This window comes from Morone saxatilis, unplaced genomic scaffold (assembly GCF_004916995.1).
Source record: "Morone saxatilis isolate NCDOM2014 unplaced genomic scaffold, NCSU_SB_2.0 Contig2, whole genome shotgun sequence".
In the NCBI taxonomy this organism is placed as follows: domain Eukaryota; kingdom Metazoa; phylum Chordata; class Actinopteri; family Moronidae; genus Morone; species Morone saxatilis.
In genome coordinates this window covers 19,259,111-19,286,312 of record NW_023339762.1, presented here as the reverse complement: position 1 = coordinate 19,286,312, position 27,202 = coordinate 19,259,111, and the positions used below count along the sequence as shown (strand labels likewise).

The 27,202-nt window shown below is 42.3% G+C and overlaps 1 protein-coding gene across 1 annotated transcript; it reads right to left on the bottom strand.

The window, feature by feature from the left end:
• Positions 1-26,525, bottom strand: LOC118330048 (serine/threonine-protein kinase WNK1-like; the record flags this gene model as incomplete). The annotated part of the gene is given in 27 exon segments (XM_035664428.1): positions 1-3,249; positions 3,369-3,598; positions 4,235-4,390; positions 4,558-4,745; positions 4,858-5,035; positions 5,569-5,911; positions 6,006-6,125; positions 6,230-6,304; positions 6,404-7,398; positions 7,754-7,897; positions 8,006-8,054; positions 8,145-8,258; positions 8,545-8,661; positions 8,749-8,911; positions 8,991-9,067; positions 10,392-10,526; positions 11,061-11,096; positions 11,497-11,580; positions 11,745-11,908; positions 12,031-12,412; positions 12,548-12,649; positions 12,784-13,003; positions 13,089-13,177; positions 14,496-14,653; positions 16,337-16,557; positions 16,830-17,002; positions 25,266-26,525. Coding segments are annotated over 27 exon segments (5,877 nt in total). The 3' UTR covers positions 1-2,874.
• Positions 26,526-27,202: the final 677 nt, after the last annotated feature.

The following is a 27,202-nucleotide window of genomic DNA, read 5'->3' as shown; positions in this document are numbered from 1 at the left end:
TCTGGTTGCAATATTATTTTTATTTGTTTTTACATTTTGTACAATGTGAAAAACATACACAAAACAGACACTGAATCACAGGAAGTCAGTAAGGAGGGATCAGAAATAAGAGACAGATATTACTGTGTGTCAGTAGCGTCAAACAGTACTGTACAGAAGTCTGATAATTACTGATAGTAGCATTGTAGCACATGGACCTTAAGCTTCGTTGAGAGCTTGTGCTGTACAGTGGCCAGTTGTGAGTTGGTTGTCATTTGTAAGATTAAACATCAGTGAAGCCGGCATGCAGAAACCATATGCTGATAGTCTGATATTGAAGTTGTGCCTGTGATATTGGTGAATGGCAATTCAACAGATCAACACTAAAGTGATGAGTCCCAGAAAGGCAAATAATAAAAAAAAAAAACAACAACAAAGATCTCTAATATTCCAATATCAAAAACACTGAAGTCTGTAACAACCCTCATCAGCATGCAAATGTTTCCATTACCCCCTCAGTCCCTTTAAAACTTTTAAACATTGCATATTCTGCATTGCAGTAACTTATTTTTTCTCTAGAGAAGTTTAACTATTCATCCAAATCTACGAGCGGGCGAAAGAGTCACGATGACAGCATGGCACTCGTGTGAGAGGTGGGTGAGCCGGCACGAGGGCGCGACAACTTTTAACCCTTTTATACACAACTCACTCGCTGCCCTTAAACAAGTGCTTCTATTAAAACGGTTTAATGATAAATCCACAAAAAAAAAGAGAAAGAAATGTCAGCCTTTTTTTTTTTTTATGAATGCATGAGCCAAATATAAATACACAGCTGATTACACAACCAACACAAATGTAACTGCAGAGAGAAAAAGAAACGGTTTTCCACATTACTCAGTGTGCTCTTTGTTCTGCAGTCCTGTCCTCTGTGTGTGTGTGTCTGTGTGTGTGTGTGTGTGTCTGTGTGTGTGTGGTATCCAGTCGCATGTTTAAGATGTGTGACGGTTATGGAGCCACGTATTTTTCTGCAGTACAGTCACAACTACAGGACTAGATGAGTCTGGAACTTGTCATTAGTGAGGATGCAAGGCACTAAAGTGTTCCTCATGTTTACAGGTTAGAGTGCATGTGCATGTAGAGAGAGAGAGAGGAGGGAAGAGGGGGTCACCACAAGCATACTCTAGTGACTGAGCATTAGGTGAAAGCATTTACCTCACATTAACATATATACAATTAAATAGAAAAGGGGGGCAGGGCAGTCATACGATAGAAGAGCTTAATAAACCACAGGATTACTCCTGCCTGGTGAGTAGCATACCAATAACAACCACCCTGCAATTGCACTTTTTATATTCCTTAACTACATGTTGTTTAACAACCTTTAATAATAATTACAGTGAAACAACATCAAAATCTGATGGCTGAATACAGGTCCATAAAGAACATTTGTTTTATTAAATATACGCATACAAAAACAGACCACAGAAAGAGAGAACCCCAGACACTTGTGATTTGAGAAGTGACAGCTAATGTTATGTTTTTTAATGTGAGATGACTTTACTAACAACCTGTTTGTCCATGCACCGTCTGTCTAAACAACTGGGAGAAGTTGGGAGGATGCGTCCCTTTTACACAAATAACTACTGCAATAAACCAAAACTATTTCATTTTGTATGATAAGTAGATTTTGAACGGTTCATAATCCATTGATAAGCACTAAGTGAAGTGGTTTCATGTGTCAACTTGGGATTCTAAACAAGATTTCATTCTTGTTTAAAAAAAAAAAAAAAAAACACAAAACAAAAATCGAACACCCTTCAAACACCCTCCTACCCAGATTGTGATTTACAGCAGCATCACCTCTTCAAGATTCAAACTCCAAATGGTGGTCAACACCAGGACAATGCTTCTCCTTTTTTTGTTTTTATACATGGCAGATCCACTGGCTTACACGAAGAATAAATCAGTATGATAATAAATCTGTACAGACAACTCAAATCACAATGACACCAGACTCTCACAGGGACATTAATATGCTAAACATGGAATCATAACCCAGTGAAGAAGTATCTATGTACAAAGTCAATGTTTAAGTGTGTTTGGAGATTAAGGCCACAGTTACAAGGGAAAGTATATCTACTCTTTTCCATTATTGCATTTTTCGCCACTGGGATGTATTCATACTGCAACCCTATCCATTACACTCCTGCCTAACTTACTACGTCTTTCTTCTACCTCCACCAGTCTTACTTTCCCATCTGGGACAAACTGTCCCACTCTTATCTCCCACTTTCAAGTACACTCCCCCCCTCGCTCTCCGAGACAACTTAACCTTCCATCCCAAGTCACTCAACCAGATTAATGTTTAGTCAGGTGTGCGCACACAAACACGTGTGTGTCTATGTGGTGAATTAGTTTAGTCTTCAATCCCAGTTCGGCTTAAAGTCAGGACCAGTAAGGTTGTGAACCAGAGTGCTTCCTACCTTCTCCTCTTCAAAAGGAATGACAACATTACAGCGTCTGCTCTCAAAAGACATCTTTGGCGGTTGTTGGTTATGCCTTTGGGTCAGTAGATTACCAGACAAAACCAACCGACTCGTCACAGCTCGATTCCACAGCTAATGGCAGGCTAAGTGTGGATGTGTATTGCACTCTCCCTCCAATTGCCTGACAGAGTTCGTTCTGCCTGAGAGGACTTGAACCACACAGGTCAGCTCTTTTACAGAAAAAAAAAAAAACCACATAATAATAATAAAAGTAAATAAAATAAAAAATAAAAAGCACAATATCCAGCTAGCTAACCTGCAATCTGCCAAGAGAGCTAGTGGTTGTTGTTCAACGACTGTCTGCCCTGTGTGGCCCTCCGTCTCAGCCTTCACCAGGGCTCTGACTGGGCTACGTAGGCCTCAGGTTGGGCCCTCCGGGGCTGACTGATTTCTGGGGGGCTGGTGCAGCTCCGATGTGATAGGCTGTCACCGCCGGCTGGTACTGTGTTAGTGGCTGTGCAGGGTTAAGCATGCTGACCTGGCATGTGCCTGTGGGTCCTGGCCACGGAGGAGCGCCGTACGAGGCCGAGGCGTATCCAAACCCCGGGGCAACTGGGCCCAGAGAGCCTTTACGAGGCCCCTGGGGGATGGAGGGATTGGCTGGGTTGGGGAGGTGAGTGGTGGTGGTGGTGGTGGTGGACGTGGTGTTGGAAGGCGTGGGAAGCGTTGGGCAGAGATACGCTGGAGCTGAGAATTTACGGCCCATGTTAACTGGAGGGATAATCTGCAAGACAGAAATAAAGAAGAGTTACTACTGAATATGCAGCATTAGTACATGACACAAACCCAGTCATAAAATGCTCCAATGACAAGACACATTCAAACAAAGTACTGAATGCGTACGTCTTGTCCCAGTGCTGCCTGTGGGACAGTTTTAGGACCCCTCTTGCACTGGGAGAGGTTGATGGCGTCCCTGGCCCAGTTATCCACCAGTTGGTGCAGGTCATCAGTGAAGGTGCCCTTGCCCTTCTGGGTGTGAGATGCAGGAGGAGTGGGTCCAGTCGCCTGGGTCAGTGTAGCAGAGTGGTTCTGGTAGTGGCCTGAACCATTCGTGGAGCTGGTCCCACTGGATCCTGGGAAACAAGAAGGGAAGTGAACTTGTGTGTGCTGGTGGGAATGTGGCAAACTAAGCTTTTGGCTTTTTACTCGCTAAGATTTTATTGCACTTAATGAGTGTTGTTATCAACTCGATGTTATCTTCAGGTTATCTGCTGACTGTATGTTTATGTGTGTGGAGAAGCTCAGCCCTAACACACAGAGAGCGGGGAGGGGCTGCAGTGTGATAACAAATTACATGTAAAGGTTAAAAAGTAAATAAAAAAAAAAGAATTTGCTTTCCAGGACCTTTCCAGGACATTTTACAGGAGTTTGTCTTGACAATACAGGTCAGCCATATGGGGTCCTCATTTCAGGGACACACTTATTCTCACCTCAGTTGATTTCCCTCCACTTTCTGACCGTAACATTAATTCAGCCACAGCACAGGATAGAAAACAATTAAAAATTCTAGGACAAACTAGATTATTTCCAGGATATTTGCTCATTTTAATCAATTTCCAGGTGTTTCCATGACGCACAGGAATCTAAAAATAATACACTTTTGCTGGAAATACGTCTGTAGACGGAGCTCTTGCATGTGAACTAGAAAATAAATTCAGGGAAATCAATTCAAGTAGCTCACTGTGACACGATTATATGCCAGCACGTACCTGTGGAGCAACTACTGAGGCTGGGCATGGATGGAGATGATCTGAGCTGCTGTATGGATGACCTGCTAACTGCCTGTGATGCCTCCGTTGCTGAGGGTGAACTTTGCTTTGGAGAGGACTCTGAACCATGAGGACTCTGAGCAGAGGCTGGGGATCCTAAACATACGAGCAGAATACACAACAGCGTGTAAACATTTACCCAGGAATGTACCATTTCAACAGCTTCAGTGATTAGAAAAGCATGTACCCAAAACACAAATTGTAGGTTGGTATTACATTTCCAGCCAAAAAAAACCCCTGAAAAGCCAGTTCCCTGCCCTTACCTGAGTGCAAGGGGCTGGGCTGTCCACTACTGCGGGCAGATTTGTGGCTTTTGCGCCTACGTCGACCTCCAGCCATTGCCACAGCCGGGGAGAAGACAGAGTGGGGAGGAGGTTTTCCCATCCGTGTGAACAGAGACTCTATCTCCTCTTTCTGACGAGTCTGCAATGCCTGGATCTCCATCATATGTCTGGGAAAGGGAGAAGAAAGGAGCAAAAAAAACCAACATACAAATCAGGTTAAAATATTTCTTTTAAACTGTGAAGTGAAGTGTGAAGTAGGATTGAGAACATGCAACCTACTTTTCTCTGAGACGGCTGATTTCTTTCTGCAAAGCTTCGTCTTCAGTCTCAGAGTCGTCGTCATTGTCACTACTGTAATGAGTATGTGTGTTAGGAGGATCAGAGGTTGAGGATGAGGGACCATTCTGCATACTGGAGCCATGTGAAGGACTGGAGCCTGCTGCTGGAGCTGGGGTTACTGAGGGAAATCAAACACATCAGGCCATTACTTCTTATTCTGTGCACAGGATGAAGAAAATCTGTGTTTGGTGCAAACTTACTGACCAAATCTAAGGATTGTTTTCAGTTACAGTTAAAGTACAATGGGCTGTAAAGCTCAGTAGATAGATATGTTTTACTGAACAGCAAATACCATCAAAGCTTTAATTATTAATTCCCACCGCAGCCTCTGCCAATAGGATCCGATTAAGAAATATTGAATGAGGCAGAGGCAAAGCTGCCTCCACAGAGTGCATGACTATAAAGACACCTCAGAGTGCATTATACTGCTTATACCACGGCCCATCAAAGGAAAAGTGTGGCTGTGATAAAATGGGCATCCATTTTTAAACCACTTATAATGATTAATTTAGTCTTTTTAGCTACAGTGTCAGCAGTGAGAACAACTCATCAGTTTTGTATGATTCTGTGTACCGTAGTATGACCCTGTGTAAGGAAAGCTTTATACTAGTTTAGCAAAGCTTCCAACTTTGCTGTGAATGTGTTACGCACCGGTGACAGAAAAACGTCCCACTTTAGAGCCAGTGGTTGGCGCAGATGTGGCGTTGGGGCTCGTGGACACTTGGAAGCGCCCAATAGTGGTGGACTGACTGGCAGGAACGGCAGAGAGAGACGGAGCTCCATTTACACCGTCAGTTTCGCAAACTCCTTTGGCCAGAGAAGATGACCTGTGGAGGGTATTTTCTGGACTTGAGGGGGATGAGGATGAGGAGGAGGAAGATGAAGAAGAGGAGGAGGATGAGGAGGATGTAGAGGATGGCGTGAGGGACGAAGAGGAAACGACGCTGCAGGCATCTGGAACGTTACTGGACACACCATCAGCAGCAACAGACACCTGAGAAAGAACAGAGGGAGAACATCTGAATCAACTGCAGCCAGAGGGTTAAGAGAATTAACCAGATACAGTTTAAGTTGTCACTAAAACTTACTTGGAAACGTCCCAGAGTGAAACCTGCTGCTGGGGGCTGGACTCTGTTACCTCCCTGAACAGTCTCTGGGCTCAGAGCTCTCCTCAACTCAGCATCCAAATTACCCAGGGGTTGCTGTGACTGTGGAGTCACACAAACAGGATATATAAAAGGTGCAATCCATACATATATAGACCTACACTATTTGTTAAAAACCTACACACACAAAAAGTAGTACACCTCACCTGGTTTGGTCCAGGAAATGGAGGTACAAGGTCGGAGGGAGGCGTAGCAGCTTGATCAAAACCAGTAGGTAACGTCTAAAAAAATATAACAGAGGATAGTAAATTTAAAACAGTTTTAAAATCGCAGTGAACAGAATTTGGGATTTATTCTTGGTTACTGCGGTTTCCACTAACCTGTGCCCTGGGCTTTGTTGGAGGCGTCTGTGCATGTCCTGCTGGGGTGGTTGTGGAACCCAGGACACCTTGTACCCCTGATGTGAGAGAAAGGTTTGATGGGGGCACGAGGGCGGCTCCAGGCGGAGGGGAAGAAGTCCCAGTGGGAGGAGAGCATGTGCCTGTGTTCTGACTGGGATCCAGTGATGGGGCAGAGCTCTGGTCTTTAAAAAGGGACCGTAGCTTCTTATCTAGAGCTTGGATATCATCTCTGCCAGCGGTCTTGGTCTGGAGCTCAGCCCCCTCCGACTCCACTGGCTGTGGCTGCACCTGGCCCTGACTGGGTAACGATGTGGGAGGAGCGGGCTGAGCAGAAATGGGGACAGGTTGACACTGTGAGGTCGCGTGCTGTGGTCCATGGATGGCCGAACTAATAGGCTGAGAAGACGTAACAGCACTATTAAAAGGCTGCTGCTCTGAAGCAGGGACTGCGCCAGTACTACTGGGTGTAACACTAGCAACAGAAGAGACAGAACTACCGCTCAGTTGAGGCACAAGGACTGCTGGGACGGAGGTCTGCACTGATGGAGGAGTAATGGTGGAAGATGAGGGAGGGATGCTGGCAGCTGGTGGATGCTGTGAGGGGGCTGCTTCATGGGAAGACGGTGGGCTGGGATCACTGGTGACAGGAGCTGGAGTTTGGGACACGGTGGATATAGGCGAAGGGGAAACCCTCCCAGCAGAGGCAGGTGGTGAGGATGTTGCAGTAAATGGGAGAGACGCAGCAGGAAAAATAGCGCCAGTGGTGGAAGTTACAGCTTCTGGAGGAGCCAGTATTTTGTTAGAATTTGGGACGAGTACAGCTTCACTGGATGTGACGGGGCCTGGTTCTTGGTCAGCAGGATCGGGATCAAGTGTGCTGCTTCTCTCTACACGAGCCTGCCTCATTTTACTGAAAGCCTGCTGGAGAGTCCCAGATGGAGCAGACAGAGACAGGCCCAATGTCATAGAGGGAGCTAGAACAAAGTAAAAAGAGGAAGTCATTATACGAAAAATTTAAAACAGAAATTGACAAAAATATAAAATTTGCATTTTGCGCATCAGTAAAAGCTTATGTGAACAGTTGTGTAACTCTACATAGGGAAGAAGGTCTGGAGGTTTCATGTTTCTTTACACATTGTACTTTTTTTAATAGAAATTATTAATAGTTACTGCTAAATTATCAGGTTACATCTGATGACTGATCATTTGCAGGATGTATTTTTTATCTCAACACAACAGGTGATCAGGCTATAACACTTACAACCCTGTCAAGTGTAGTACAAACAGTGGGGACAGTTCTACAGAGAATACAACTGATGTTTCACTCACCTGGGGCAAGTTCATCTCCAAAGGAGGTATTAGCAGAAGGAGAGCCAAAGAACTGTTCTCTGAGACGGGACTCTGGCACTGGGCTGACTATGAACCTTCGTCCTGCTGAATGCACCACCTGGGCTGTAGTGCTGGGGGAAATGCCTGAGAGAAAGGTCAAAAGAAAAAGGTCAGATGTGAGCTGAGAGCTGGACTTTATCAAAATCAATATCTTGACATTAAGCACTGTATTTCTGGATAAAGTTTGTTAACCTGGCAACATGGGAACAGACAGCTCAGGCTGTTGTTGGTGATCAATCATCTGCAAAAAGATAAAAATATAGGTGGTTACATCCTCAGGTTCAGCAGGTGGGTCAAAACTGTCAATGTGTGAAGTTTACTGAAGAAATACCTGTGGAAAGCCTTCCTTCATGCCCTCTCCTTTCTCATCAGCCATTTCTATAACTTCACGGACCTGCTCGATGAAGGACTCCCGCTCACTCTCCAAGATGAACTCACTTGCAACCTGAAACAGAAATCAAAAGAAATGAAACTACTGAAACTAAAACTACATGTACTGTTACAGTGTGACTGTCATTAATAATGTCTGCTGCGTCAACCAAACAAAAAAGGCAGCAACGTTAGTTTTATGTGCCCTTTGTTTCTTGTTTTTCAGTTGCAACGGATTGTCATTCAGTTGCCAATTCAACTCTATTAGTATATAGCATGTATAGAGAATATACTTATAACAAACATTAGACAGTTAACATTTCCTAAACGTTTAGTGGAAAAAAACTAGAGAGCTCTATTACCATGATTTCTGCAATCTCTTCCGGATTATCACCATCAAGGTCAAATTTGAAGGTCACCATCTTCCTGTTGTGCGTTTCTAGCTGGCACTCTGCTACTCTGTCCCCCACATTAGAGATCTGCAAAACATTCATTCAGGTTAAAACTGTGTAGTGACAAAGAGCTTGAGACAGCATAAGAATGAACTCATCAGTACAAATGCTTACACTAAGAACATTTAGCTTGGCCCTTGCAGTCTTCTCGTGGCGGGAGCGGCTGCGGACGGATCTTCGCTGGTGGCGCTTCAGCGAACGGCCCTCGTGGCGACCTCCTGATGTAGAACTTCCATCATTGCCGTCACTAAGACCAGAAGCTGTGTCTGACAGGCAGCTGAAAGAGAAATGGACCCATGAGAGAGAGATTGGATACATTATGCAAATGCTTTTTTTAAAAATAACTTCCTTCTCACCTTTCTACAGATGGTGGCACCAGAACAGCGGACCCTGCAGGCTGATCCACTGGTGTTGACTGAGGGAGACTCACAGCCTGAAAAACAGAAAACTTTCACAATCAAGCACTTCATGTCAAAAGCAAATCTCAAAATGGAAAGTCCTATTGTTCGTACATTGCTCTTTTGGAATGATTCAGCACAGCAAACCGATGATTATATATCATTTACTAATTATTTAATTCATTGAATCTTATTTTGGTTATTTTTGTTGACCAACTACTTACAAGAGATTTAAGATTTAAACCAGACCATCCACCAGGAGGAGCTAATTAACCTGATACAAAGAGCTACGCCATTATTCAGCTCTAAGCCAGAGTGTAAATATTGCTGTGCAATTAAGTTTTTTATTTAATTTACTGCAGAATGGAAATTTTTTTCTCTGGTGTGCTTATATGGATATATGTTACATTTAATAGGTTACTGCTGTTCTATCAATTTCCAGTTCCAGTCCTGTGGGTGGTTACTGGTTTTTGTAACTGTAATAAAAAATATGTTTATTTATTACATGCACACAGATTATATCTATTGGGGTACTGTTTTCAAGTGAAACCTTTGACCCGCTAGATTTTCAGAACAGCCAGAAGGATATGAAATTGTAAAATTTTAACTAAAAGGCAACGTAAACAGTCAGTCACGTTCCTTTTGGTCAAAATTTAACAGTCAGTCACGTTCTATGTTCTCACATATTACTGTAGCCACTGCCCACCATATGTTAATATGTTAATCCTATATTTATTGGTGCTCTGTAATCAAATTTACTATTATTAGATTTATATTGAATAAAATAAACATATCAAAAAATATCTAAATGGCATGCTATTCTTTTGAAGTAGGAATGTACACACAATTCAAGGAACAGAAACCGTCTAAGGAGGTGTGAATGAAGAGCTTCACACCTGACACACATACAACCACACACCCACACACCCACGCACACACTTGTTTTGTGCTCTGTAGAGTACCTGCAGAACAGAGAGGCATGAGGCCTGATAGAGGAAGTATAGATGTTCTGCGTTGAGTGGAGGAGACATGATAGGAGGACTTGGATCACTGGCCCAAGACTAAGAGTCATGCAGGAATATGCAGCATGCAAAAGGAAAAAGTGGGAAAAAGAAGGGGGGACAGCCATGGTAATGAGAGTTATGTGTTCAGAGACAGGAAAAGAAGATTAAGAAAAACGGCAAACATAAAAACTGATAGCAAGAAATTGTAGTAGGGTCAAGCAAAACAGTGGGATTAATGACCTAAATGCCTATATATGTCAGTATATGTCTAAAAGCAAGATCAAATAATACAAAATAAAATAAAATAATTAAATTTGATCTTGTTATGTGCGAGCAGGGAAGGTGTGTGTGTCACCTGTAGCTGCTGAGCGCCCGTCTGTGTCTGTGGTAGAGTTGAGCTCTGAAGAGTACTGCTGCTCTCCGGCTGTTGATGCTGTTGGGGGGGAGACGACTGAGAGGATGGGGGTATCATCACTTGCTGGGTGGGAATCTATAAAAACAGAAGGGATACAGATGGATTAGCAGAAACAAGAATAAAATTAGGAAGGTAAAATGTTGAGGTAAAGACTGACGCACAGTCACAGTGGCATTTAGGCTACTTCCTGAAAACCTGGTTTCTTTCTAATCTAAATCTTTCAGATTCACTTTGGCCCTATTCCAAAGACACACGCACTTACCTGTTGGATAACGTCACTGCATAAATCAGACCATTTACTCATTTGACAGAATGGGGATTCAAGGTATAGATACAATACAATACAGTGTATTCTGGATACATGCACATTGCACGTCAACCCACACTGCACCTGCAAGTTTTAAAAACAAAACTATTTTTTGTCCTGATAACATATTTTCCATTTTTAAAAAGCCTACTACAACTGAGTCAAAACCTGAAAAGTAACCATAAAGGCTGCTGCGCAGACCAATATAGACAATATGTTTCTTTAGTTTCCCAGAACATGTTATCCGAAAGTCTGTGGTTGTATTTAAAAGTGATAACAGGAAAATGGGACATTTTATCTACCTGAGGGGGAAGCGATGGTTGGTAGTAAACTCCGTACTATAAGAAACAAAACAGCACAGGGTAAGAGTAGGAAACTTGAAAACGAAAAGAGACGAAAAGCAATCTAAGGAAAATTAACAGAAGAGATCTCTCAGGATTTGGAACACTCAGCGGTTTTCACCACAACCGCCTGTAGTAAACAATACAGGCTTTAAAGGTTAACTTAACACCCTCTGAAAATCAGATTTTGCTGACCTTGACTGGCTGAAGTTCAGGTTTGCTGCAGTGATATAGACGTGTATTCAGGGTGTGTTCAGTACAACCTAACATATCTAACAGTGTTGCTGCCACAGATTTGAAACCTTGAACCAGAGGTCAGTGAAATAATGCTTTTTAAAATTGGTGTGAAGTTACTCTTTAAAGATATTAAGACATGCAGTACAACAACAACATATACCTGTGAAGGTGCCACTGGAACAGACTGGCTGCTGGGTGCAACAGGAACAACTTCAGGCTGGACACCTTGCATCTGGGGTTGAACCTTATGCACCACCGAGAGAAAACAACACAACATGTAGTAAAAATGAGGCGAAGAAGACTTCTTTTAAATGTTTATTTCATTCTAAGGGGGGAAACACACCATGGGGAAACCATTTGATTCTCTTCAACACGCAAGATTATGTCCTATTTTCAAACTTGACTCACCACTGACAACTGCTGCTGTTGCATTTGGTCATTTTGTGTCTGCGGGCAGGACACCTGCAGCTGAAGGTGCTGACTGGGAGGAGAACTGTAGGATATTCCAGATTGAGGAGGCTGGGCTTCAGGAAGGATGGAGGAACCAGACAGTCTTTCTCCAATGTGACTGACTAAGAGGGGGACAAGAAGGTTCATTTATGAAAAAAATACTCCAATCCATTCAAACCATTTTATTATCATACAGTGGACTGTAGTCGTGTTTGACTATAACTTGATTGTGTATAATACACACCTCCAGTGTGCTGTAGTTGTTGGTGTTGGTCCGTCTCAGGCTCCTCTGACTCTGGCTGGATGGTAGCCACACTCTGACCCTGAACTGAAACTGGGACATGCCCTGTTGATTGAGGGACATAAGGGACCCCTTGTGCCATGCTGGTCAGTTGGTTGGACTGAGGAGTGCTGTAGTTAGAGCTCTGAAGGCTCTGCTGAGATGCAGGTTGGGCAGACATCTGTGTGCTGTGTTGGTTTGGTTGTGGAGACGCATAAGAAGCAGGCTGTGGCACTGGCTGGGACTGAGGCACATCTGTGCCTGGCTGTGGACCTGGTTGCGGTACTGGCAGTAGCTGACTCTGCTGTTCTTCTTCTAGCCTTCTCTTCTCCTGATCTTCCCTGACCTACAAGACAGTCAGCAGCAAATCTATTAAAATCCCTCAAGGCAGCATTGATCGACAACATATCACAGCACAGGTGACTTCAGCAAGTAGTACGCGTTAATAATGTTAGATGCAATATGGTGAGCATGGACACACCTGCTGCCGCTGCGCTCTCTTGCGACAGATTAGAGACACCCTGTCCTTTATGGCCTTTGCAATGGTCTTGTGGTCACCGTCGCACACATAACCAGACTCAACCTACAGCACAAAGAAATGTCAATACAATCCAGCAGTAAAAACCATTTAAACTAACATCGTTTCTCTTACAGCCTTTAATAGTAAGAGTATTGTCCTGTATGTTTTTTTAACTGATGAAAGCATTAAAAGTTCACCATTTCCTGAGCCACATCCTCTGGGACGTCTTTGTTGAGGTCAAAAGAAAACTCAATAGCTTCGTTGTCTTTGTACTTCCCCTTGAGTTTCTTTACATCCTCAATTCTCAGCCACAGCTTAATAGCTTCCATCTCTCCATCGTCCTCTTCCGCCAACTCCACACGCACCCCTGTGTCCTCCTGGAAGAAGGCGTGGTTCAGAAGGTCCTTGATTGAATACCTAAACAGAGGGAGACGAGCAGTGAGCAAATATGTTTTCCTGGAGAGCTAGACTAACCAGTTAAATGTCAGTTAAAGTTAGAGACCTCTCGTCTTTGTTCTGGCGAATACATCCTTCGATGATCTCCTTCACTTCAGGAATGGCCACCTTGTCAAAGCTGCCCGGCTTCACCCCCTACAGGAAACACAGAACACTGAATGAGAATGATTCTTCTCCTCATTTGAGCTTCTCTTATTTTGGAGACTACCCCATACCGTGCTGTTTTTTTCAGCTCAGAGTACATTAGTGCCACAAAAATATTTGATGACTAAGATAATCACAGCCTTTAACTTAATCTTCTAATTCTGTTTTAGAATGAATCTCAAATGTCAAAGTATGAAGTGAAATTGGTTACTTCTAAGAAACTTAACCTCTACAGCAAACCATTCAAATACTGTTAAAAGGCTAGAATGATTTCTACGGGATGGCATTTAAAAAATGCAGAATGTCAAGTGATGGGAAAAGGAGGGCACAAGTCAGTAGAGGACGGCTAAAGAGAGGTGATGAATTGAGCGAATAGCAACAGGAAACTGCAATAGCACTACAGGAAAATGGAGGACTGGCTGAGAGCTGAACAGCTGAGCTAAATGTCAGAATAGAAAGAACAACAGCACGTCTCCCAAAGGAATAGTAATGTAAAAACGAAGCATGTGACACCACCTAAATGTAGGCTCAACACCACAATAACACTTTGTTTCTCTACTGAGTCAACTATGTTTGGTGCTCTGCAGTATGAGCTATTTGTGGCTCATAAAAAGAGAGCTTTAAGAACTACTTTAGAATACTTAACAGTGGGGTAAATAAAAATCCTCTGTTGAAACATGTGGCAAAGACTTTGTATTTGAACTTTGCAGTTAATGATAAACTGAGGATACTGGGATCGATTTCAAGACACGTTTTGTAGATAACACTCTAGGAACAAGTTTAACTTTATCTATGACTCTTGTAATTGCAAGAGTATGAATCATATCACTGACTATGCATTTCAAAAGTAAGCCAGTATCAACTGTATGAATAAGACTAAAAATATGCGTTTTTTCAAAGACAGTTACTGCCCTTCTGGCGTCATCACAAGACAGAAACATTAAGCAGGACTGTGCTTGTTCAGCCTCTTATCAGTCACCCACACCTCAGGTCTACATGCTTAACCAACATACACCATAATTCAGAAGGAAAGAGACAGTATGAGGTTAAGCAAAGGGGTCTGTTGGTGTGGTCTTGTGGGTTCTTCAAACAAGGCAATAGGAGATCATTGGGGAGATACAGGAATACACTCAAGTTTGGGAGGTGAAATACAATAATAGAAGATAGAAATGTAATATAAAAGGTTTTTAAGAGGTGTCAGTGAGGGAATATAAAATCATTCCAGAATGGGACACTAGCCTTCTTGGCATATAGGAAGAGGTGAAGGCAGGGCAGAGGGGTGACATGGAGGGTTGAAAAGAAGACTTACGCTGGTAACTCTGCGGTAGATCTGTGCAGCATTCTGGCACTCTGAGTAAGGGTACTCTGAGGTGGCCATCTCCAGCATGCACATTCCAAAGGCATACACATCCACTGACTCGTCGTACTTCTCCTCATACATCTCAGGCGCCATGAACTCAGGGGTACCTTAAATCAAAACAACTATTCAGAACTCTCGAACTCCCTTACTGATTGAGTGGGCTTCTCACAACCCATTGCCCCTCTGCTCCTCTAACCCGTGAGGGGTTGAGGAAGAGGAGGATGAGGAAGAGTGACCAGCCTGTTGACACCTCCTGGAGTTGAACCTGTGAGGTGAAAGTTGGAAGAGAGAGAGAGAGAAAAAAAGAAAAGGGGAAGGAAAGCAAAAAAAGAGACAGAAAACAAAAAAGGAAGGAGAAGCTGGGCTCAGTTAGACTGTAGAGAAGAAAGCACCTGTTTGTCTGTGTAAGACCTTAACATGTTGTGATATAAGAATGTGACTGAGGTAGCCAATGTGCAGAACACACTTGTTAGCCAGAATTAATTTGTATTTGCAATGTTCAAAAGCTTTAAGAATGAGGCACTTGAGAATAACACCTAGGCCAGAATACAGTGTTATTTTTATTTTTTTTCCGAAAGGACGCCAATGATCTCAGCAAGAGAAACATGACTAGCTATGGAAATAACTTTTGTCAAGACCTTACCTTACAACCACAATAAACACAGTCTTTTATAGTACACCCACCTTTCGAAGTCTGACTTACCATCTCTTCTTGACCTGCAGGGGGAAACTGTTATGGTCAAGGCTGAGAGAAGCAGATCCCATAGCTAGTTACTGTGCTCAGCAGTGTGTCTTTGCACATCAGCCTTGTTCTATTAATTGAATCATTTTACATTCAAACTCAGGTCTTACACAGAAAAACTCATTTGGTAATTTGAATGTAATTGTTTTTGATATTGATGTGTGTTACAGCACACTGTCAGACTTACCAGGCCCATAAAAGATCATACTTACTCAATGACCAGCAGTACCCTATTCATTCCAAACAGCAGAATGGGGCACAGCTGAGGCTAGAGCCTACATTTTAAAAACATACCCAGGAATGTGAAAGTAAAAAAATAAATAAAATAAAAATAAAACAAACAAAAAACAAAGGCAAAATGCTGACAGAGAGAAAGTGGGGAGAGCTCCCTGGACACAAAGATGGAGCAAAAAGATTCTGCGGCCCTGCAATATTTTAAAAGACAATAAGAGACAAACACTAGATAAAAAAAAAAAACCTGTTGAGGCAAACCCATAGAAAGAGATGTTAAACATTATTGGTATAACTGGCAAACAGACCACATATTTCCAAACCACAGAACAAAGACCAGTCTATGACAGAAGCAAAGGCCATACCTTTAGCCATGGCCAGGTTAGCCTGCAAGAAGGCATGACAACTATTATCATAATGATATTAATATTTAACAGTATGAGAAACGTTAGGCGCTACTTACATTCAGTAGGTGCCTGGAAAAAAAACCCTCTCTTTTTTTGGAGAAACATAGAACAGAAATATTCTGTACAATGACCAAACTTGATAGAGTTTCTGTGTGAGTGCAAAGAGAGAAAGCCTTGTGGTTATCTGCCTAAGATTACCACAGTATTTGGCCTCCATTTGAGCTGTGGTTTGAGAGACAGCTGAAACGCTGTGGTCTGTTTTTGAACCACACCGTCAGAAAAACAAGTAAAAGAAAAATACCCTCTTTAAAACACCATCATTTCCAATACAAACATAAAATGACATCAGAACAGGTACTGCCCCACAACAGGACAGAGACCAGTAGGTAGAAATGACTTTGGGGTCATACCTATAACACTCTTGGCAAATGATGCGCGCTTGAGTGTAGCCAGTCCCAGGTCTCCAATCTTGACGGATCCTGTTGGGCCTGTGATGAAAATGTTGTCGCACTTGAGGTCCCTGTGGATAATGGGGGGAGCCCGAGTATGGAGGAAGTGGAGTCCCTTGAGGATTTGTCTACACCAGCTCCGCAGTACTTTAATTTTCATCACCTTGAACCGCTTCAGATATCTACAAGACAACAGATCATAATTTGCACATATTCTTTGGGAAGCACAAAACAAATCATGTGAGCAAATGTTGTCTTTCAAAGTATACTTCACCTCACAAGAACAAGATTCTGACAAATTACATTTCCAGTTTATACAGGGTTCAACAAATAATTGTTTTCTAAAATATGAGACATATTTGTCAGAATATGTATAATAAACAGTCAGTCCTAGTGTGTTTAGTATGCGTGAATTCTGCATCCATGTGTTAGCTCTGCCAAGTTCGAGACTCACGTTTTCAGTGTGCCAGAAGTCATGAGTTCAGTGACCAGTACAATGCACTTCCTGCCTTTGGAGGGTCCCTCCCAGGAGTCATAAAAGCGGACAATGTTGGGATGCTGTAGTCCCTTCAACATCCCCGCTTCCTCCTTAAAGCGCTGCCTCTCTGTCTTTGTCAGCTTACGATCCTGCGAGGGACAAAAAGACAATACTTAAAGATCTGACACATCACTGAGAAGCACAGCATTTATAGATGTACACAGATTAATTTGGAGTAATGAACATTTTAGACGATGCACTAACAGTTATAGTAACAGTAATTACAGCAAATATATGCTTGATGAAGATTAGCAACACCAATGGCAAGTTTTATTTCCCCTTGTTGCATCTGAATGTGTCCATTCATGAGAAAGAAACATTTTCTTCCATCGTCTACAGTCATTTGAATAGTGGAGAGCAAACTAATACTTCAACGGCTTATATTTCCTCCTACACACACAAAATTGCTCATATATTCGGAAACAAGTACACATATAGTTGGGGGCATAGGGATGTGGCCCTGTTTTCTCTGGCGAGCACTGTGAACCACATGGAATCTGTCTAGCTTTGTCCTAGATTCCAAGAAACCCAAAACCAGAAAAGAGCCACAATTTGACTGAGAATTAGAGAAGATCAGTACAGAACAGGCTTCTTACACCGAATCAAAATGGTCCCTTTTTACAAATCTTTTACTATATAACACTTATAACAATATCAACAGGCACACAGCGCTCTGAAATAGGTTTAAGCAACAGGGGGAAATAAATAATCATCATAACCTGAAGACAATATCAATATACATTGTATCATGTTATGCATTTAGATGTGGTAAACCACCTGTTATAGTGTTAAAAACATTGGTTAACACATTGTAATATGTGCACATTAAAAAGATTCTGGCTTCATTCTTACTGTTAATTTAAACAAATCTGTGTATCATTATTCCTCAACAGTGACTACAATGATTATTAATAGATGCCAACTGTATGGTACGATATAAGGCGAACATTGTGCTCACCAAAATCTGTATTCTGAACAAAGTTATGGATGATCAACAAATATCTGGCTTCTGAAGGGAATTACAGCAAGATATATGCAGAGCTAATGGTCAAGTAAAGACCAGCAATAACCACTTATATAGGGTCTGTGTATATTTAAAAAAATAATCTGGAATGTATGCCATCACCCTCCTCAGGTTTCCTGATTAATTCCTGACGTGACCTACATTTACAGCACTATAGAGCAGCAAACCCATACTGTTTAGACAAGCCCAGTTAAACCATGCAGCCAAAGACCTCCCTTGAAACCCCCAGAGACCTGGCCATATGCCAGGCTGTCCAGGAAATTCAGCCCATTTGTGATTGGAGAGTGAGCATTGGCCTTTGTGTGAGATAGAAAACTGCCCGGTGACTCACCATGTTTGAAGAAAAACACAACTGAGATTGCTACAGCCTTTGCTGGAGGTATTTTGGAGGTCTGAGGGTCAAATGTTTTCTATGTCTGGGGCAATGAGAAGTCAAAGGGAAACGTGTAAACTATTTGGAACAAGGGAGGACACTGAATCAGGGAGCAATGTCAGGAAACAGAGGGTGAGGGAAGATGGGAGAGTAATCGAGGCTCCACCATGCACTTGGACCAAGTGACCTACTTACCAGAGTATTTATCTAGTGGGGCAGTGGTTCCCCTTTCTCTTTCTGCGCACCATGTGAACAGACACGCAAAACATCCACGACAGCATTCACAGCCTCGGAGCTTCTAGGCGTTGGGTGTGCAGCACCCCAACCCAGACAAATACCAAACTACTGTATCAATGACAGCATTTACGCTGTAGGCACAGTGCTACACAACTTATTTAACCAGTTGAAAAACTGCTTTCACCTGCTTGTCTGACATCTACTCCCAACTGGGAGTGTTAGTCACTGCTTGAATTCTACTAAACCACTTACACAGCTCTCTGTAAAAACCCTCCAGGAATTTATAGTCTTCCAATCATAAGATACACATCACACTCCCTTTGATTGTCACTTGAAAGAGTCATTTGGTCTGTGTCATGTCCAGCTCTTACTGTCACTGGGATCAGTGCCTGGTAGTCTTTGGTACATCCACGAACGCTGATCCGAAAGACCAAATACCCCCTATTCACAAAACAATGGAAGTGAAACAAACAGAGCTGCTTTCTCTCATTATTACTAACGCTGCTGTACCTATCAAAGACAGACAATTGTCCTTTAAAACAGTTTCTCTCTCATTTACTTATATTTAACAAATAAACAATATTTAAATTGAAATCTTTCAACTAGCAATTTAAAACATCTTTTCATGTCTAAACTGCTGGTTGAAGAGATGAAGAAAAGCAGGGACAGCTACTTCAGATTTGTGTGAAGCTAACAGCAACAGCCACATATGTAGACTGATTTCCATATTATGGAAATTAACATTTAACATCACATCTTTATTTTGGGAACAAATGTGACAATTACTGTTCCACAGGACAGATCCGAAGCTACTGAGGTCTAAAAATCAAGTATGGGTCTCTTCCTTTGACCAACAGTTTGACGTTTAGATTGCAGCCTCGGTGACCTTGGTTTGAGTTTGGCCACAGACCTTTGTTGCATATTTTCTCTCTCTTTCTCCCCATGTTTACAGAGGTTGGTCACGATCAGCTTTCCAATAAAGGCAAAAGGTAAAAATAACGTTGGGCAGGTTTTCCTGACTGATAGGTGTCTCGACCTATCAGCTGAGGTTGTTGTGGTTTGTTTAACGCACCTCACCTTCACTTACGCCCCCTCATCCGAGACATAATTTAGATAGTCTGGCTTGAGAAACACAAAGATGGTCAGAATTTGTTAAACACAGAGCCTTAAAGCATGTATCTCAAAACCTACTAAACGCTTTCACATATTGTGTAAGATTATCTTTCTACAGTTGTTGGTACAATCACATTCTACATGCCATTTTGAGGGAGAGGTTTTAAATGTCTATAAATCAGGAAACCTAACCTAGCAGGCACTTGGGAGGGTAGCAGCAGCTGCAGTTGAATCACAGCAGCTCTATGTGACAGAGTGGGTATGAGTCAGCTCACTTCAGAGCCGAGTTGCCACCACTGCCTCTGCAATATCAACTCTCAGCTGTTAAAAACCTTGTGGAGTCTTTGAATTTTGTATGTAATAAAGTGAGAGAAACCCACAAATAGTAATATCAGTAATACCAAGTCAGACAAGGCAACACTTTGTTTTTGACCATCTCTGCAGTCAGCACCACACTTATCTGAAATCATAATCCCATTGCCGCCGTTTAGTGGCATTCCCCTCAACAAGCTACAGCACAGTCAGGCAGTTGAAGTGAAAGCTCAAGTTAGTAAAAGAGGGAAATTATGTAGTTACTCATTCTAAACTGATCAAACAGAAATTCCCCAAGATCCACCAAAGATGAAAAACAATAGACAAGCCAGTCACTATCTCTGGCAGAGCCTCATACCCATGTATGGTTAGGCATATCTTGACCTCCACTGTTAACGTTTTACTCATGCAAAAACAAAAACTGGAATTAACTCAAGGTTGAACTAAGGCTACAACTCAACAATAAATTCAACTTTGAATGGTCCAACAATATAGGACAGGATATTAAGTAAAGGGCAGTACTTCAATATATTATTGTTTAGTTTCAGCTTGAAATGATCCCAAACTTTTAACACTTACTACCATTTTCTCTGGTCTGTCTCTTCTCACTATTTTCCCTTTCCACAGTTGTGTTACTGTGACAATCAGCAAGATCTTTAAATCTACTTTGAGGAAAACTGAACACACCACCATTTGTATTTGGATAAAAACTCTTCTTTATGCAACCACAACAGTTGGATCTGCATTTGTATTTATCCCTGTAACATCCATCAACATAGCATAGTGTTTATAACACAGTGCGATTGTATCGATTTCAATTTGAACCATAATATTGATTCCAACCATAATTGCCATAACCTTCTATCTACTGACCATACTAACAGCTTCATGACCCGAAGCGTTTCCGTCCAACGTCAGTCACATCTAATAGCAGTTAACCACAGTATCACCAAAGCAGCAGCAGAAAATACTGCTTCTAGGCAAAGGCCATCATAAATAACCCAGCAACCCTAAAAATAGACGGAGTGAAAAAAGCCTGTGATCATGCCAAGGGCTGGCACTGTCAGGTCCCTGCTGTGAGGCCTGCTCTGAGGTTGACACTGAGGGCTAGATGTAGCCCTCTGGGCCACATCGGTGGAGGTCTGGGTAACGGCGGATGGGCCTGAAAGCCAAGAAGCCATGTTTTACAGTTCCACCCTAAATGTTACCTTGTTATTGCATTAAGTGCAGTATGTCTGTGTGGACATACTGGGGGCCCTATGACGCTGTGACACGTAGCAATGAGGACAAAAGTCACAGGTTAACGGACAGACACGAGGACACAGCCAGGCCATTTCACATCTGCCTGTATGACTATTTATCTGAAACCCAACGGGGTAGAAAAGAAAGGTTTCCACTTTAAATAAAACAGGGGGTCCAAAAAGGCACCAACATCAGGGTTAGTGAAAGCATCATTAGATATCTTGATCTGTGTGATTTGGTCTTTTGTCTGTCTTTATCTAACACATGTAACACATTCTTATTAATCTACAGATAATTAATACATAGTATGCACAATATGTTTGGTGTATTCCTAATACAGTATATATATAAAATGTAATGAGCCTCTAATAATAGTTCATTAAAAACTGTAATTAAGAGGACATCAAGAGCGTTGTCCTACACTATTTCTTACAACATATTCTAGATAATCAAAATACATAAGTTAGGCACTACACTCTTATTCTCAAAGTCTGCGCCAGTGATCTGAGGCATCAAAGTTTAAACCTTCCACACAGTTACCGTCAGAAAGAACCAGGACACAGTACAAAGCTCGACTGTCAATGCTGTCAGTTTTGCTTTCTGGTTTATTTTGAGTGCTGTGATGCACAAAGCTGTCAATTCAACCCTTCTTTACTTACTGACATTTAAGTTCTTTCAGTGTCATAAACTGTAAAAGCCAACGAGACAAGTGCACAGACATTCATGCTCTTAAACTTACAGCAATATAGTTGCTGCGGGTCAAAAGCTGTTATTATTACTGCAATAGAGCTAGTGTATAAATAATGTTTTACAATATATTGCAGCACTGACTCATTGTCCATACACTAATAAAAGTATGGCTGCTTGAGAGTGACATGTTAGCTAAGAGACTAAGGGGGAAAAAAAAGTATTGGTCCAACATTTTTACTGCCTTGGTCAACACTAACAGACTTCGATGATAACCCACTTCATGTCATGAGGAAGTCTACCCCGTGGTTTCACTGAGGAATGTTTACAATGCAGTTAGGAATTTCACTTTACAAAATGTGACACTGCTTCCCAAATGTGTTGCATTGAAATGTTAAAAAAAAAAAACAAAGAAGCAGCTATTTTAAAACCTTACAGTTAAACTAAGAACTACCAATCACAGAGATTAATTACAGATGAGTCACTATGTTGTACTACTTGAATATAGTATTTCATTGCCAACGGATGCCATCCACCAGCTGGACAGGCAGCTCCCATAGCTTCCTACGGATGCCTGGGGTTCTCTTCCTCATCTTTCAGTGTTTGGCTTCAGTCAGTACTGGAGAGGAAGGACGTGGGGAGGCAGCGAGAGGAAGATGACATGGTTGAAGATGGATGAGTGAGCAAGAAAGGGGAGGCTCCTAAATTTATTCTCTCCCCCATCCCCGACTTCCTCTCAGTGGTGACCTACTTATTGTTCAGACATGCCTGCAACGTGAGAGCTGAAACAAATGTGTGGGTTCATGGGTGAGGTGAAAAAGGGTGGATGCCTACAAATTCTCTTGACGTTTGTGGACAGATGGCCTTCCACACTGAATAAGCCAGAGCCGTTTTATTCAAACTTTACACTCAACACACTGGAATTGCTCGAAGGCAAAAGCGAATTGGTTCATTCATCCAGAGTCAAATATCTACTGAAGAACTTGTCGTGACACGAGGCCCGTTTATGACAAACTTTGAGAATATCTGAGATCTGAGAATAGCAAACGATTGCTGGAGGTTTTCTGGTATGTAATGAGCATTACAGCGTCACAGGACAACAAGAGAGGCTGCAGAATTTTTGCCATGTTTAAGTTAGATTAAAGGATCTTATGAGGGAAAACCTGTCAGACTTGTTTCATCAGCAAACAGGAAAGGGTTCTGCTGTTGTTTCCAGCTGACAACAAATTCCCAGTGAACACAAAAGTGGCGAGGCTGATTACTTTCAGCATCACTGACTCGGGCATCAACAGGAAACAAAACAATAAGTAAATTAACCAGATGAACGCTACTCCTTTCTTGAAGAGCTTAAAATTCCTTATGATGGAATTCGTTTGCTTTCAAAATGAAATAATAGCATTTGTCATGCAAACAAACAAGTAACAAATGTAATGTAGCTGAAAAAGCATGTGGAAAATGATCTATATTAACATTGTATCTCACTTAATATGCCCTCAGGATATATGGAGAATGTAACACTAGCACTCGAGTGATCATGGGGCAGCTTAAACAACCATGTGAGAGGGGATTTCGGCTTCTCCTGTCGAGCTGAACAGTTTCTAGCACTGAAACTCTTGAGTTCACAGAGGAACAAAGGGGAACGAGAGTGTCGGGTTACATGTTATTTCAGGACAGACCATGTGCATACAGGCTGGTTCTCATTCAACTGTAAAAATGTCTATAAATCAGCCCTTTGCACTGGATACAAGTGGTAACTGAAAAAGACCCAACTACATCCTACAGCCAGTTCAAGTTCAAGTGAGCCTCACAAGAGAGACAGTTAGTCCTTGTTCACTCGGTGAATCATTTTCTATAAACCACGCAGACGAACACAGGGCACAAGTTTACATTTTGGTTTGCCCTTTTAAACTGGTACTCTGGAAGTCACGAGACAATATAAGATAATATGTTTCTGTCTGATAACAAACTGATTACTGCCCCAGTGTTCAGTTGATAAAGCTTTCTAGAATTTCTGCAATAGCTGTCAAATAATAAATTACTTTGAGGTCAAAGGAAAAACAATATAACAGAATAATGTTTAGACAATAATGACTAAAAATCTACTAACTCATAATATCAACTAATGGAAGTAGGAAGACACAGTTATATTTAGTTAGTTTTGCTTGAAAAGGTTTAAAGAAATCATTTAAAAAGGTGGCCTGATAGTTTAAAAGCAAGAAGCAGGCCTTGGCAGGCCGGCCTGCTTCACTTCACACAGGAGATTCCTCTATCAGGAATGTGACCCATTTTACATTCACACAAGCATTCACAGCAGAAATGCACTGAGCATGCGCTTGATTCATCCTGTGCGATGGGGGGGGAGGGGCACGTGTCTGTAATCTTCACATTGTTCTGAAACTGGAGTGCATGTGAAGCTATGGTTGTATGCGCTGCTGCGTGAGACCTATGACTCTCAGAGCAGCGCAGTAAAAGCAAACACTCATGTGGTGAATGAGGTCAAACTTCGCTACGGGCCGTGTAGCTGATTTAACTGGACAGACAGCTGAACTCCACGTTTTTTTTAGCATTTCTGAGAAAATCCTTATTGGTCTGAAGCAGATTCAAAGCAAAGTGGGTTATTCAATTATTCATTAATATAATTATATTACAGAAAAACTGTATTACGGATATAATAATATGGATATAACACTGAAACTGGTTCAATAATTAACTCAAGTATATTAAGGCTCAAATAAATCATTTAAAAGGCAAGATAAAAGACATGGCCATGTTTTTAAAAGGGTCTAAGTCAACTATTACTACCGTTAACAAATGTAGCTCTGGAAAATACAAATTATAATCACTCTAATGGTATTTTTACTCTAATGGAGTTTTATATATGGCATTGTAGACACGCTACATCCTCAAAATGTGTGACCGCTGTCATAATTTATTTTTAAATGGTGAAATGAGTGCGAAATATAGGAAATCATTATCAAGACTACATTAAATCTGCACACCACCAGTCCAAAGTCTTAACTTGAATCTAGTCCAAGTTCATTTCCAGTGTCTAAAGTGAATCCTGTAGCATCACAAAAAAAAAGCAACATGGGGAAATGGTAAGAATCGGTATGCTTTGCTGACAAATGCAATGTGAAACAATCAAAAGGGAAATGCCAGCCATGTCTACGAGAGAGGAAACGACAGCGGCTGCAGCTCAGGTAACACCGCTCTGGTCCACTACGCCTGACTCTGATAAAAGCAGCCTAAACAAAAAGAGATGACGACACTTGCAGGAGAATTCAAAGAACATTAACATTCACACGAATAGCAACTAATAGTAATAAAGGAAGCGATAAGAACAACGATTCTCCCGATTTCATACCTGCAGTTCACACCAAGCCACCTCAACCGTGGTCTCGGTGTCCAGGCCTTTGTAGACCGTCTTGAAGGAGCCACGTCCGATTTCTATATCGAACTTCAGGAAACGCCCATCTGGTGACGTTCCCACGGCTTTGGTCTCTGCCTCTTCGATGTCATCCTGTACTTTTTTCTCCGCTTCTCTCTGCTCTGCCTCTGCTCGTGCCTTGGCGTCCTTTTCCTCTTCCTCCCCCTCTTCTTCTGGTGGAGACTTGGCCTCGGCGGTGCTCTCAGGTTCTGTTCGACCAGGCAATTCTGTTCCTAAGCGCGGTGCGGAGCGGGCTTCTACCACCACCTCTCCGTCGCAGAGATCTCGTACAGCGGCAGGCTCCCGCTCTGAAGGCACTACATCTAACTTGGCTATTTCTACACCTTTTCCTTCTTCTCCTCCTCCACTGTCAGCAGAGTCCTCACTTTTAGCTAAACTTGGTTCAGCCCGCGGCAAATGAGCAACAGCGGCGCTCTGTTGACGTTGGGGGACCGCTTCCCGCGGCGGGGCCCGCTGAGGGGCGGGGATGGGGATCTTGCTGGGTAAAGGGAGGGCTAATGCGGTAGCGTTTGAATCGCTGATGACGCTGCGGCGCAAGAAACGGTGTTCAGGGTTACATCGGTCGCGCTCCATGGTGTGATGCCGGCGTCTCACTTCCGACCGGCCTTCACTCACCATCGAATCTGAACCAGAACTGGGGCCATTTCCACTCTTCTGAGGGGGAGCCAGGAACTTCACCATATTGTTGTCTGGCTTTTCCGACATCCCACCACCCACACTAAGAGTAAGGGGGTACAATAACTGAAGAATTAAAATAAGGACGCTTCCATCTTCGCCATAAAATAAGCTTATATAAAGCAGAATCGATCTGTGCTTTAAAACGAAAAAAGAAAAAGATAGAAAGTCTTCTAACTTCTATCTCCAGCAGTCTTCTTTTATTGCTTAAAGACGGTCTTTATATATATAGTGCAGAGAGTGGAGGTGTAGGATGGGAGGTGTTCTCTTGTAAATAGTATGAGAATGAACACCACAGCAGAAAACAGATCGCTGACGTAGACACACGAGTCCCTTTAAGTCCACACCATCCATTCTGTAAGACACAGGGTGCAGCTTCTATCAAGCATAAGGAATCACTGGTGAGGAAAACAAACGTGCACGGCCTAAAACAGGCGCCGGACATCAAACCGTGGGCGAAGGCAGGACGGCCAGACACTCAAACGCTCCAGTCCAGCTTCACTGCAGGAGAGACAAAAAAAGAAAACAAAATCCACTCGTCAGGTTTCTAAAAGTAACAAACATTATGTCAAACGTCAACAAGATGTTTAAGAGGGCATGCCGAAGCGTTCACGAGGAGAATTTACTGTACACATGAAGTTTAATAACGCCGCTTTCATGAACAGCACATGACATCTAGTGCTTCAGAAATTACCTCTTGAGAGGGGAACTGGACCGTATTTCCATGTTTTTGTGACTAATGAGGACAAAACATTTTGAATTTGGTCTAGTATTGACTGCAAAACATGCAACAAACTGCACAATGTCCAATATATCAATACGCCAACATGAACCTACAGATAAATGAAATGTTTCCTGTACCTTTCACTTGAGTCAGCCTGTGTAAACGTCTCAAACAAGGAGAAGTCTTGTTCTAAAACCTCCTCTGTGGGCATTAAGTCGCCGCTCCTACAGGACCACCACCACTCCTCGACCTGTTGCCCCTCTCCCTTTTACTCCTCTCCTCCACTCTTCAATTGCTTAAAAACATTATTGAAATTAGCTAAATATTAAGCTGGGACATCCGACAACGTGACAATCATTTACATGAGACACAACACAACAAACTTTCTGGCCAGCACTACTTAATTACTTATTTTTTTGTGCAATAACTTGATCCACCACTTAAGTGCAATAAT